At 37.4% G+C, this 14,157-nt stretch overlaps 2 protein-coding genes across 2 annotated transcripts in view; both read left to right on the top strand.

Moving 5' to 3' along the window:
- The window catches only part of LOC149772999 (uncharacterized), a 263,921-nt gene that overhangs the window by 224,400 nt on the left and 25,364 nt on the right, over positions 1-14,157 (top strand). The gene's annotated exons all lie outside the window — the stretch shown is intronic.
- The window catches only part of LOC149773002 (uncharacterized), a 104,996-nt gene that overhangs the window by 85,894 nt on the left and 4,945 nt on the right, over positions 1-14,157 (top strand). The window contains exons 2-5 of the mRNA XM_089946962.1: positions 1,117-1,190; positions 1,769-1,872; positions 12,705-12,832; positions 13,796-13,938. Coding sequence (XP_089803088.1) covers positions 1,117-1,190; positions 1,769-1,872; positions 12,705-12,832; positions 13,796-13,938 — 449 coding nt within the window. The remainder of the gene's footprint in view (positions 1-1,116; positions 1,191-1,768; positions 1,873-12,704; positions 12,833-13,795; positions 13,939-14,157) is intronic.

Here is a 14,157-nt window from a genome sequence, read left to right as displayed (position 1 = left end):
GTTCTGTAAGATATGTCATTCGGGATTGCAGAACTAACTAAGAAAGTACAGTTTGTGGAAATTCAGAATGCTTAAATGTATGTATATTTGCTAACATTCTTTTCACCAGCTAAAGAAGACATATGTTGATGCCCTGTCACTTGTATCTCGCTGTTGGAGGGACCCCAGCTATGACCTATATCATACAGTGTGTGTCTTCGAACGCTAGCCTAACACTGTATCAAAATAGTTACACGGGGACAATTGCAAAGCAGCAGTTGTGTGACAGTCCATTTAGCCAGCGGAAATAATACTTTTTCGTCGTCTTGGCTTATAGGCCCTGAGGATCTTAGTGTCATACCAAAACCTTCAGTTGCATTTTTTTTTCTCGAACCTAGTATTTTAACAGGCTTGTAAAATGGTACGTCTTTGACATGCTACAGCCATTGGTCTCAATATTCTTTTCTATAATTTATTTTTTATAGACCATAGAGAGCTTTGATCATAGTGTGAACCATTCTATTTGCGAAAAGTTACGAATATTTCTTCTGAATAACTGTTAAAATGACCAGAACGGTATTTTCAAATTACTACGTCTCTCACGTTTGTTGTTGACATTGCGAATATCACGTTAATTGTTGTGCTTGCTTGAAATTTTCGTTTCTGACTCTATGAAATCGTTCACATCGTTAACTTTATCTTATATACTTTCAAATGGACGAAACAGATTGTTTAGTTCATTCACAAATTTAATCAACCAAAACATAAAGTGTCTACTACATAAATGTACACAGTATGTTTGCAACGTAGTTCGTAATACACTATACTATACTATGTTTAGGCACACATGTTGTACACGTACGTGCAATATCAACGTGTTCACTATCGCAAAATACTGCACCATTCTGAAAATGTAAAAATAGAGGAGACACAAATGAACATATAATAAGACACGATATATCTGAAGAAGCACCACCGGCAATAAAATTCCAATATTTTTAGTTTATTTCATTAAATAGGAATACTGGTCTATATAACTATTTATTACCTTTGAGACAAAATTTGAGTAATACGAATTTTAACGTTGCGTAACAGTTCAACTGAAGAAAAAACAAATGAATGAAAATGTAATTTCAGATGGCCACAATTCCCTTATTCAGCGCTGGCAGGAAGCAACTTCTCGGGTCAATGGCGTCAGATTATATTCAATGGTAATGAATTAAAGAGCTTTATAACTTGGCGAATATTATTTTTTTCTTCTTCTGTTATTTATAATGGATATTTCCTTTCGTACCTGTATGTTAATAGAAACACAGAAAGATTACAAATTACGAAAAACTATCTCGTTACAATGTTAGTGCAACTGAAATGACTGGTTCAACAGTTATTGTATCTCTGCACCTCTTAATGGGCCGCATGAAGTATGTTAATAAGAATACATGCAATATAAAGTGAATTTTATGTATTTTATATCAAAGAAATTTATATGACGAGTTCTACTATTTGCAAGTTAACGTAGGGAATAATATTTTACTACATGAGAATGAATGTTTAGAGTTATTTAAAATTTAATAGTTTTGCAAGACAATTTAAATAAATACAATTTAAAAAATATATTCAGAAGTAATGATTTTGTCCCTCCAGTACAGTAGAAAGCCTTGAAATTCCACGCAGTTGTTAAAATATTCATGAAATGTTGATGTTGATAGAAAAATGCATGCTGTCTGGGTGTCGGATAGATTACATCTTTACTCCTGCATTGTGATTGCGCGTTAATTTGCCGTTTCAGCCGATTCAGCATGCATCAGCACTGGAAAAGCAAGTTGTAAGCGCTGACGTGGAAAAAGATGGTCGCCAGTTAGTGATCACGTGGAGAGATGGGGTAAAATCAAGGTAAAACATGCGTATATACTTTTGTGTTAGACAAAAGTCTATATTCTGCTACGTAGCATTAACTTGTACTGATAGTTTTAAAGACTGATAACCTGAAAACCCCTACCAATATGTATAATAGTCAAATAGTATTATAATAGTCAAAATAGTCAGTATGTATAATAGTCAAAATAGTCAGTATGTATAATAGTCAAAAAGCACTGATACTCCAGATTATAAAGATGAATAATTCTAAAAACTTACGATTACACTGCGCATGTGGTAAAATGGTAAATAGTTGCAATGTCGCTGATACCATCTTGCCAGAACAAGTCTGTGCTTTTGACATCGATTAAACTGTTAGGTGCTAAATAGATAAAGTAACCGGTGTATGTTTATGGATATCGTCAAAAACATGCTACCCTAGAATCTGTCAGTAAAACTTTGAAACATTGTTAATGTACACAAACATAGTCAAAAAGCTATGTCGCGGATATAGTCGTCACTGTTCCAGATTAGCGAAGGCGAGAAGTGTATTTGTTTGATTTGGATTTCTAACGTAGCTTTAACAGTTTTCTGGTCATATCGCTACGATGTCTGCAGTGTGGCAGTTTATAGTGATGTTTAGGATTGGGGCATCATGCCGCAGACAGGTAGCATCATGTCCCACCCAGTCACATTATCCTGACACCAGGCCGACCACTCATACTACTACTCTCTTAATGCTGAGAACCAAGCGAGGCAACTGCTCATACCGTTTTTATAAGTCTTTGGTATGACTCAGCCGGGGTCCAAACCCGCGACCTTCAGCATCCGAGGCGTACGTTCCAACCACTTAGGCCACCGGAGAGGTCGTAAAGGAGAGAGAGACACGTGGAAAAAGTATACTGACATCAGTATCCTCTATATATCATACAACTTCAAACTTCGTCCCATGGCAGGTTCATGCACCAGTACTCTCTTCAGATAACCCATCTACATATATCTTTCTCTTACAGTTAGCCATGTCCGTAATTACGACATCTTTATATAAACTAGGTAGTCTGGATTGAAAAGCATGTTGGAAATGATGGTCGATGGCGCAAGTTGTACCCACATATTTCTTGAGTTGTTTTGCGAACAGGTGACACTATAGGTGAATGCCCATATATATATATATATATATATATATATATATATATATATATATATATATATATATATATATATATATCCTTGGATCAGATCGAACCGGATTAAAATGTTCCTCTACTTAATACGTGTGTTATAAATTGCAGACAGAACCCTGGATCCCTCTTCCCATTAGAATCGCTCCGGTGACCTAGTGGTTAGAGCCTCCACCTCGGATGCGGGAGGTCGTGGGTTCGATCCCCGGCCGAGTCATACCAAAGACTTACAAAAATGGCACTTGAAGCTGCCTCGCTTGGCGCTCAGCATTAAGAGATTAGTGTTAGAACTGGTCGACCTGGTGTCAGGATAATGTGACTGGGTGGGGCATCATGCTACATGTATGCCGCATGATGCCCCAGTGCTAGACATCACTATAAACTAGCATACTGCAGACATCGTAGCGATGACTGAATTTCTATTAAAGCTACGTTAAAAAATCCAAAACACATACACACACACACACACACACACACACTTCCCAATAGAATAGAGCGGAAGTGTGACGTCACTTTGAATATATAGGCGAACCAGTGTTCTACGGTTTACCATTGCGGAACAGTTCAAGTACAATACCTATAGCTGAAAGAAAGAAATGAAGACATCGCATATTGGCGTGCCTGCTGCTTAAATCACGTATACTCGGAGTAATATTACTATGACTCCGACTGCAAACGCAACGGTAACTAATGTTCATCTTCCAGAAGAGGATGAATTCAATTTAGCTTCGGCTGACTTCCTGTCGTCTCCGCACGAATGTTTGCCTGTGACGATACTACTAGAAACAGCAGAAGAAACATATGTTCAACAACAACATCATCAGCAATAGTAATAGGATAAAAAGAAGAATCGAGAAGATGAAAAACAGAAGAGGACAATTTTGAACTGTGAATGATAGAAGGAGGGGAGTTAAAACGAATCGGGATATTTGGAAGGAGCTAAATCGTCAGAGAGAAATGTAGCAGACTTCGTTAGCTCAACCCAAGAGAAAGAGGTCTTCGCGTGAGATTTCTAAACCTTCCATTACTACATCACTCTCACCGCCACTGAGATTCCAGCATCAATAGTTACTACCACTACCAACTTGGCTGTAGTAAAGGGTTAAGGCAGTTAAAGCTGATGATGTCGAGTCCAAACATTGCTTTTTTGTTATTAAAAGAAACGCCAACGGTCATTTTCATGACCACATATATCTCTTACAAACGAGATTCTACTATTCTCTTTACACCTGTTTTTTTGTTGGACACGTAGAAAGCTGCAATCTAAAAAAATACACCATAAATAAAAGAGCACTGGTAGTTACTTAACTTACTGTGGAGCAGCAAACAAAACAGCCAACCCCATTAATGAAACACTTACTACAATGCTAAACAAAAATGTATACCTTGCTGCCGACACCAAACTTACAAGTGTACCTACGTTTGCCGGATGTTCGACAATGGTTACAATGACAATCAACGTTCACCTTACGCATGTACATTCGACGAAACGCTTCCAGAAGACAAAACAAAGTCGCTGGTACGATCATCAATGGCAAAGAGAGTTAGCTGATGTTTCTTATTTGGCAGCGTACAATCGTGGTTATAAGTATTTGTTCTGTGTCGTTCAAGTGTTTTCAAGCGCAGTTGGGTAGCTCTTGTGACTTCTAACACTTGTTCATGGTTAGAGTCAGCTTATGAACTGGTTTTGAAACAAAGTGGTTGACATCATTTAACATTTTAAAATACAAAAGGAAATTTGTTTTCTTCTTCACTTCTGAAAATCCTCAAGTAAAAGTTGGTGCCTTGGAACATTTTCGAAGCACTTTGATACAACGCATGCGGAAACAGATAACACATCAACACCCTCTCAAATACACAGATTTGCTACCACATCACGCCAAATATTATGATAAACCGTATCATTGAAGCGTTGGATGTGCACTTGATGACGTAACCCCTGAAAAACGAAGTTGTCTTGGTTATCTTCTTCGCTGCCCATCCGTTGTTATTCATATCTATATTTTGTGTAACTTTTGGTGTATGACAGTATATATTTTGTGTATTTCACTTTGGCCTGTAGATTGCATAGGATCTATAAATAGGTGCTGTCAATTTTCTAATAATAAACCTGTTTAATATTTTAGAGTTATTTAGGGTTGGCTAGTCATGTCATATGGTTAAGTAGGTCACGTGGGCTGTATTGTGAAATGCTGGATTAAGTACTGGGGTTGGTCACTTAGAGTTGTATTGCAACATAAAAGACCCTTGATTATATATATAAGAAGAGGACTGAGTGATTCATTCATTTCTTATTCGAATTCATTCATAATTCTTATTTTATATGTTCTTGTGTTAACATCAGTATCTAGACGTGTTTAATGTTGTGTTTAAATATAATTTGTAAAACGATATTTGTTCGACTATTCATTAGAATTACAAAGTGCTCATTAGACCTAAACGTCGGTCTGGGACTATTCAGAATTTATTCAAACGAGTTCTGGACAATGCCGTTGCAATACATGAAGACGTTTGGCTCATCAGTACGTTCGAGGACCTGGAATTCATTTGGAACACTCGATTCGTTTAGGCTTGTGCGGAACTTTCTAGGATTATTTTGGATTTATGTAGTAATACTTCAAATTCCTCGTAAAATTGTATTTGATAATTTAAAGAATTAAATTATTTATTACGTATGTCAAACCTTGTTATTTTTGCTTCTCTTTAAATCTTAGTTTATGAATATAGAGTCATAGCACCTGATATACTATGGACAGTAAGAACAACTGCAGTCATGCTACCAACGCAATTACCACAATAAGCACTCGTTATTTGAACATTTGGGAACTCATTCTCCTTTGACATAGAGCGAATCCTCGGAAACCAGAACCATCGAACTATGAATATCAATTTTTAATTAATCTTACAGAGTGACGGTTCAATGGATGTATTTCCCTTTAATACCTTATATTATTTTTCAAAGCCAAATTGTCTCAAGCTATTCAGTGGATCACGAAGCCTGATGAGAAGTAATTTTGATAGAAAACATTCATCCTGTACAGGCCCTGACTATCATCTAAGATCAATTCGCTATTATGGTTGATATCTTGAACAAACAACAAGCAATTAAAACGATCCACTCAGGTATGAATCTCAAAAAGCATCACTAGCCTATTCTGCATTGATCACATATACCACGATAATTCATGTTCGGTATTATTTTGATGTTCAACTTCTGGTCAAAACGATTGCAGCTATTTTTAACGATCAGTTTGACAAAGCCATGGACAAAGTTCGCAAAAGTTTCGTGATCGTGTACAACAAAATTGCTCATCGTCTTAAAATACATTTTTCTGATTGCTGTAGAATGTACATTACTTTTTTTACTCTTGTGTTTTCTATTCTGGTCGGATGCATTGCTCTCGCTCATGTGAAAGACGTTTACAACAAGATCAATTCTACACGTTTTCCGCTACCATGTGGTAATGAATGAACAGCTCAATCTATTGTTTGTGTTCTCTGATGTGGTAAAGTACATCGTGGTGGGAAGTAATGTCACTCAGTTACTCAGATTCATATATTTATTTTCAAAGTGGATTCAGCTATCGTTACTACCAGGAAGGTGGATAAATGTATCACATTCACTTTTGAATTTGTACAATCTCATTATCTTCCCGTTTGCAAGTCGTATTTTGACAGTCTCAACACTATTATAAAAGAAGATCTTGGACAAAATATTCGTTTATCAAAAGGAAACGTCACGGTGATACTACATTTTCGAAAAAGCTTCTCCACTGAATTGTAAAACAGGTGTTTCCTGTGTACCAAGGAGTTACTCGACAACGAGGACATGGCTTAAGATGTTTAACCCAGCTTCACGTACGGTGGCACCTATCTTAAAACCAATGGTGACTAGAGGGCTGTATACTTTAAACGAGACCGCATTGACGCAGGATAAAATTTTCTTCCAAAAGTCGACATTGACAAAGTCTTAAAGAAACCTTCTTGAAACAGGAATACTGATTTGCTTCAAACTGAAAAGACCTTTTGGGTCGCCGAGATATCCCTGTAAATTAGATTCACACTTCTGGCGAATGCATTACTTATTCCACGCCATAGCAATGACGAGGCAGAAACTGGCGTCGTCGAAACACAGTTATATTTTATAAACAAATTAAAAAAATAAGAATAAGAACAGAAGAACAGGAGCTGTCAGAGAAAACGATGCACCAATATTTTTTTTACGAATGTTCCAAGTCAAAACTAAATCTATTTGCTATGCCACCAACGATGGTTACGATGCAGAATCCCAATGGTCTGATTTTCATTCTGTGTCGCTTTTTGCTACTAAGGCCCTATCGAATTTGAAATCAAAGGATAAACAGATTCGATCTGAATAGCAGTCACTTGTACCTGAAGTCAAAGTTCTCAAAATAGATAAAGTCAATCCAGACACCAATGCCAGAGTAATTCCCTTCAATAGCTTCATGTATTCGTTGTTCACCTTAGTGGATTTGTACTTGAATATCAAATTACAGAGTAGCAGCATGGGTACTTACCCTTAACGAGCCTACCTTGAAAATCTTCCGACGTATGGAAAGGAAGCCAGGAACACACATCTGGATGCTTCCGTGGTATGGAAACCTGACACGTTGTAGAAGTTGAACGTTAGAGCGTTGATTGCAGATAATGATGCAGATCACACGGATTGATTCAAATGTTGTCGAAACAAAATTAAACATGGACACAGCTTAGAACTGATGAATCGTTTACATTTCACATTGTATTTAAAAGACAAACATTTCTTAAATGGAGTGGAGGTACGCCTGGGACTGAATAGAAGTAGCACAGTACTCCATTTGATGGCCAATGCTAAAAAGCACAAAAACTTCTTCGTTGAAGCCAGACCGTTCGTGCCACGTGTGGAAATCTTATCTAAAGAGTCAGACTCTAATCAGAATGACTGTTGAGTATCGGATTCGACGAGTGGAAACGATAACCTTCACCATGGCTTAGGCAGGACTCCGATCCAAGGTTGAAGATATTGTTTTCCAGAGACAGCTACATCAGTGATTAATCATCAGCATCATCAGAAGCAGAGTGGTCGATCAGACTCATTACGAGTTCAAACACTTCAACGTGTCTAAAGACAGAAGTCACTCGTAACGGTCAAATAGTATGTACCAGGCCATTTGAACCCTAATTGGCCTAGAAACATTACTTGAGATCTTACTTGACCCTATTTGAAGCCCTAATGTAGATATTTACGGCTGCCACGATATTTCGTACGACGATTATGTGGGAGGATATACTTTGTTGGTAATTGATTTCACCCCAAACCATGGCTGTGGCGAAGGACTTTTCCACCCTATAAAATCGGGTCAGTTTGGCGTGGAACTTTAGTTTATAATAGCCCTGGCAAACACAATGAACGTCATCCTCAATGCAGAATTTGACAAAACTTTGGAAATCCAGTTTTGAGATATGTGATCCGAGATTATTCAAAACGAAAAAGAATGGAACACGAAGAGATATGGAGATAGAAGATGAGGATATTTGTGATCCAGAACAAAATCATGATGTCAAAACGGCCAGAACAAGAACAACATTTAGTCGCATATTTTGCTTGGCTGAAATAATTACAGGTCAAACTTGAGAAATTTTTACTGATGCAAATCGCTCATCCTAATCAGAAATAGCACGACAAATGAATGATAAGTCAAGAAGAATAGTTGGAAGAGTATCTGGAAGAGGCATAAACTCCCATTTTCGGAATAGACAATTTTGACAAAGTGGAACAAAGTCTTTCGTGGCAATTTTATATCTCTATTAAATTCTCTGGAGACCAAACGATACGAAGCTCTCTTGCAACAGAATACAGAGACCACCCATTATTCAATTTAGTTGACAAAACCTTTAAAGGAAATAAATAAATTGTGAACGGATGACTTATCATTTCATGATACATATTAACAAACCTAAGAAGAATGGATACCTGGAAACTTTATTACCTTTTGACTTTCAGGCCACACACAACTTCATAGAATCACCTAATGTGTGCTAAAGATGACATTCTCCATAGCAAACCTATTTTCTGGCCTGTGTCATTAGTACACACTACCTCGTCAATAAACCCATCGGGTTGCCGTCTATGTTTTCAAGGACGACAGTACGGAATATTTTGTTTGTGATGGTTTACCTCCTCTGGATGACATCATAGATTTTATGAGAATAAATGCCGTGTTTACTTTTTTCAATAATGTGAAATTTCAGGAGTTAGGTTCCAGGGTGTGTGGAAAACATTTTGAGTATGTTCTTTATCGACGCAGTCTTGGATTTCCCTTAGAACATTTAGTAACTTGTTTTGGTAGTGAGTATTCATGAAATTACGATCAAATAGGAAGATGGTTTTGTGAACATTTTGGTTATCACTTTTCTTTTCTTTAGCTGAAAGAGCATAGTGTGCATCGCTAGCAATATAATAGTCCTTTAGATCATTTGAAGTCAAGTTTGGCCACATACTGTCAACTCATCAGGCACAAACAATAACTGAAGCTATGGTTAGTTTACACCGGATCAGGTAGCAACTTAGGCAGAATAGTGCTAACCGGAAGAAAGTCATCTTTTCTAAAATGTCACTGGACATAATAGAAAATCTCCTGTGTGAAGAAAGTATTAAATGGAAAGAGGAGAGGAAAGGCAGCAGCAACAGTGGCAACAACAACAAGAATGATTAGAGATGGGGTGCAAAATGGAGACTGAGAACTTCTCGTTATGTTCTTATTTAGAAAACGGGTGTCCATGTGCTGTGATAAGGCCAATGGTAGGATTTGGAAGTCCTCCCAGGAGCACTCACAAAAACATAACATCCCTTTTCAGGGCGGCTCAGATCTCTAGAAAAGAGAGATACTAATCATTTTGCAATAACTTGTGTTTTCTGTTGTGTGTCTTTGTCTTTCTCATCCAAAAGACAACAAATACACATTATAACAGCCGTCTTGATAAAAGTGCGTCTTTGTTGGATATAGTGTATTTGTGTCGGTCATCCTGATTGGATGCTGGAGGAAAACACAGACAGGGAGAGTGAGGTCAACGAGCCTTGTTTTAGGTTTGTGGTCTTTGCAAAGTTTTGTGGTCAGCATGATGACATTTGGGAGGGAAAACGAAAAGAACTGGGGTCAGAGATTTGTGATCTATTGTTAACAACCTGGGAACCCAGAGGCACGACCACTAAAGAGAGTGGTGACAGAAAACCGAATGAACCTTTTCATGACCACCCATTTCTCTAGAAAACAGTGTCACCTATGATGTGGCTACAACATTGTGTTTGTGTATGTTTTTGTGCATGTCTCTGTTATTAATATCTAAAAATTTAAACCATTTAAATTCTTCTCTCCTTTGTCACATAGTATTTGTGTATGGGGGTAGTAGTGTGCCTGTAAGCACTTACTACCCTTGTGTGTATACAAACTCCTACCCATTTCGTTGGATGGTAGGTTTTGTGAGTCTGTTTGAATAGTAATTGAAAAGCAGATGCTCGATAGTAGTAGCGTGTGTTTGGATAATGATTAAAAAAAGTAGGTGCTGGATAGTGTGGACTGTAATTAAAATATGGGTGCTGGATAGTGTGATTGTGTATGTTGGGAAATTATATTTTGTTTGCTGGGTTATCAATGTCTTTTAGATTGTAGATCCAAATATTAATATTACATTTCCCGTTATGCATCCGAGGCACCTACTGACCCTACATTTCTAGGTCAGTATTGGGCATACATCAGTCCTATGTTCAATTCTCCTTATTCCCAATAGTCCGTGGACAACTTTATACCCCAGAGGGACTGACAGTATAAGCCTATCTCATAATGTTATGCCCCATAGTGCCCCAGACATCACTACACAAATAACAACACAGGTAGCTTTGGTATTTTTGGATGCTGTTTGAGTTGCTTTGTTTATACCAGCATGTTGGCCCAACTTGAGCACCAAATATACTTGGCCTGGTGTTTATGAAGGAGAGAAATATGATAATCTTGTGCATGTAGCACACATGGGTAGGAGTCTCCTTCAGATGCATTGTTTTGACTTAATTTGCTATACGGATATCATTGAGTCTTCTAGAGAAATGTATATATTTAATTGAAAGGTGACTTTGGCATGCACAGACTATTAAAAACATTCGGTGTATTATACAAGATAAAGATGTACTTAAAACTTGGGTCTGCTGAAGATTTAGTCATCTGTAAATACTTCTGCTCCCAAATTTTCAAAACTAAGTAGCTCTTGATGAACCAGGATGTAAAAGTTAAAAAAGGAGGAAAGCATACCAGTGTTTTGTTATTATAGGTACCAGAAAAGGTAAGGATTCTCATAAGGCCTGAAACCAAGCAAAGTGAGCTTGTCGCAAAGCAATGTGTGATGTTGAGGAGTCGTTTGGTAAGGAGGCCAAAAGGTTGACATGACCCTTCATTCACTTGCTGGAAGCAAGCTTGAGTCCAAAAATACTGCAGGAGATCCAGAAGCTACAAACAACAACACTTGCACATGGAAAGTTGGTGTTTCAAGTAAAGTCTTCTGCAATGTATTTGCTACTGATGTTTTGGATACCTTTCCTGCTCCAAACTTGTAGTTGGTCCATTGATACGGCTATGGGTCAGACTGTATGCATCATTTGCTTTAAAAAGAAGTTGTATATTAGATTGCAGAACGTTTGTCCATTGAAGAACGTGTTTTGTCTCAGACATAGAATGATTCCACATTACACATTACACCCTAGCTTGAGTAATCCTAGAAACTATTGCCATGAGAGACCAGTGGAGAGTGCAATTCAATGAATGCTGTTGGGAGGGACATCATGGTTTAACTTGTGACAAAGGAAGATAGCATGCTAAGAGACCACATGGTTGATCACATGCCACAAGTCATCTAAGTGTGTTGATACTTGAACTGCATATATATATATATATATATATATATATATATATATATATATATATATATATATATATAAATGGAACCTTTAGCTAAGTTAAATTCCCTAAATTTACTGAGATCCCAATGAATAAAGCCTGTAGTTTGTCGAGGCTAGTGAGAAGGGCACTGCCTAATCTTTGTGTGGGGGCACTGCCTAATCTTCGAGTCTTGCAATGCATCCTGGATACCGTGATTTGTTAAGGACCATCTCCTGATAGAAGAGATTCAAATAAGAGTGACAAAGGTAGTTGGAGATCAACAAGAATATAAATAGAGATTGGCTGGGGAAAAATAACCCAGTGTGATCAACATGAGAGTAAGAGTAGATGTAGAGAAGGTGTACATGTTTTTAGGATCATTGCAACACAGAAAAAGACCTCCTAGAGCAGGAAAAAAGCTAATCGCCAGAAGACATGTTTGCAAGCTGAAGATTACTGTATGATCTGCACAAGATGACATTTCTTCATCAGGTTGTTGACTCTAATATTGGTCTACAATTTCAAGTAGTTGAGGCATCTACTATTAATACCTTCAAAGCTTGTCTAGATAAAGTATGTGCCGGATGTGTCTACCATAAACTTCCCTCTTTCACAGGCAAAGGTTTCATTGATATTACCAGTAAAGAAAGCCAATATCAGTTTACAGACAACTAATCTATTAAAAGCTGACGACATTATGTACCTGTATTTATATTGGTATATTGATTTTCAAGATCATCATCAGCTTGCTACATTGCAGGTACCACAGCGTATGGCTGAGAGTCAGCTGTCAGTGTCCAAAGTGTCTGCAAGCTGCCAGCAACATGAAACTCATTCGGGTGGAAGAGTTAGATTGTCAAACTGTCCTGGAGAAGGCCTCAGTATCCAGTAAGATAAACACTAGTTACAATATCATTTTTGAACCTTCTTGTCTAGTTAAGTGAACAATCTAGTTATACCTCTTCACTACAATCTAGTTTTACCTCCTCATTACAATCTAGTTATACCTCCTCACTACAATCTAGTTATACCTCCTCATTACAATCTAGTTATACCTCCTCATTACAATCTAGTTATACCTCCTCATTACAATCTAGTTATACCTCCTCATTGCAGTCTACTTATACCTCCTCATTACAATGCCCACATCATCATTTTGTCTGTCCATTAGCTTGCTGAAAACGCTACTTTTAGATAGCATGTCTGCAAGAGTGCTTAAAGACTATTCATTTTTTTATTGTTATGTCTGAAATATTCCTCTCTTGTATACATACATACGCACGTACACACACACACACACATATGCATACAACTCTGACTCATTAAGCTTCTGTCAACAGTGTTTTGCATTACAGCCAATGTTGCCCAACAGACTGATTTGATATATAGTCTTTCTTGAAGTTTTAGATGTGCCCTGAGGGCTTAAAAATCTTTCAGTTGTGCTTCTTAAGTTTTGTAAAAGTTATGAGCATCCAAAATTTGTTTTCCACTCAATCCTTCCATCATTTTGTCTTTTATTCTTTGGATTGCATCAACAAGAAAGCATTCCGGTTCCAAATAGCAATAGAGAAGTGAAAAACAGGTTGAACCACTTACTTAAATTTTCAACACTTGACATGTAAAAAGAGAATGTCTATTTAAACTGGACTACCCACTTTCAAGTGCGATTGTGTTATCTCCCATGGATAAAATGAAATACTACTCTCACTTTTTTGTCGACATTCCTCGGCACATAAGATGGGATTGATGGCCATGGTTATTGATTCTAAGTGTCTTATAGTTTATAATATCCCATTTTGAAATATTTTCACCGAATCATCAAGACATTTTATTTGCCTTTCTTTGTTTCAGACGATGGCCTTACCATGACACTGATGTGGAGGCCAGGGAGTCACACGGGCACCATTGGACTAGATTATCTTAGAGTCAATAGATATGATCCAGATGCTTTGGCAACCCGACATCACTTGACCACACCCCTCTTCCTGGAGGAGGTAATGGATAGAGTAAACTGAACAAAATAGTTCCAGCTAGTTTTAGATGTGTAATCTTCTGAAATCATTTGGTTTCGAACTTTAGAACTTCACAAACCTAAAGTACACAGCAATTGTTTCAACTATGTTTAAGACCTTGAGACTTTACTGATTCTGGTGGTGTGAAAGTGGTTGAAAAGGGTCTTTAATCGATATTACGTTTTAGTAGTGGATTAGGAC

This window comes from Sinohyriopsis cumingii, unplaced genomic scaffold (genome assembly GCF_028554795.1).
Source record: "Sinohyriopsis cumingii isolate HCF-2022 unplaced genomic scaffold, ASM2855479v2 utg000938l, whole genome shotgun sequence".
In the NCBI taxonomy this organism is placed as follows: Eukaryota; Metazoa; Mollusca; class Bivalvia; order Unionida; family Unionidae; genus Sinohyriopsis; species Sinohyriopsis cumingii.
Note: the sequence above shows the minus strand (reverse complement) of the source record. Positions and strands in the feature narration are given on the sequence as shown.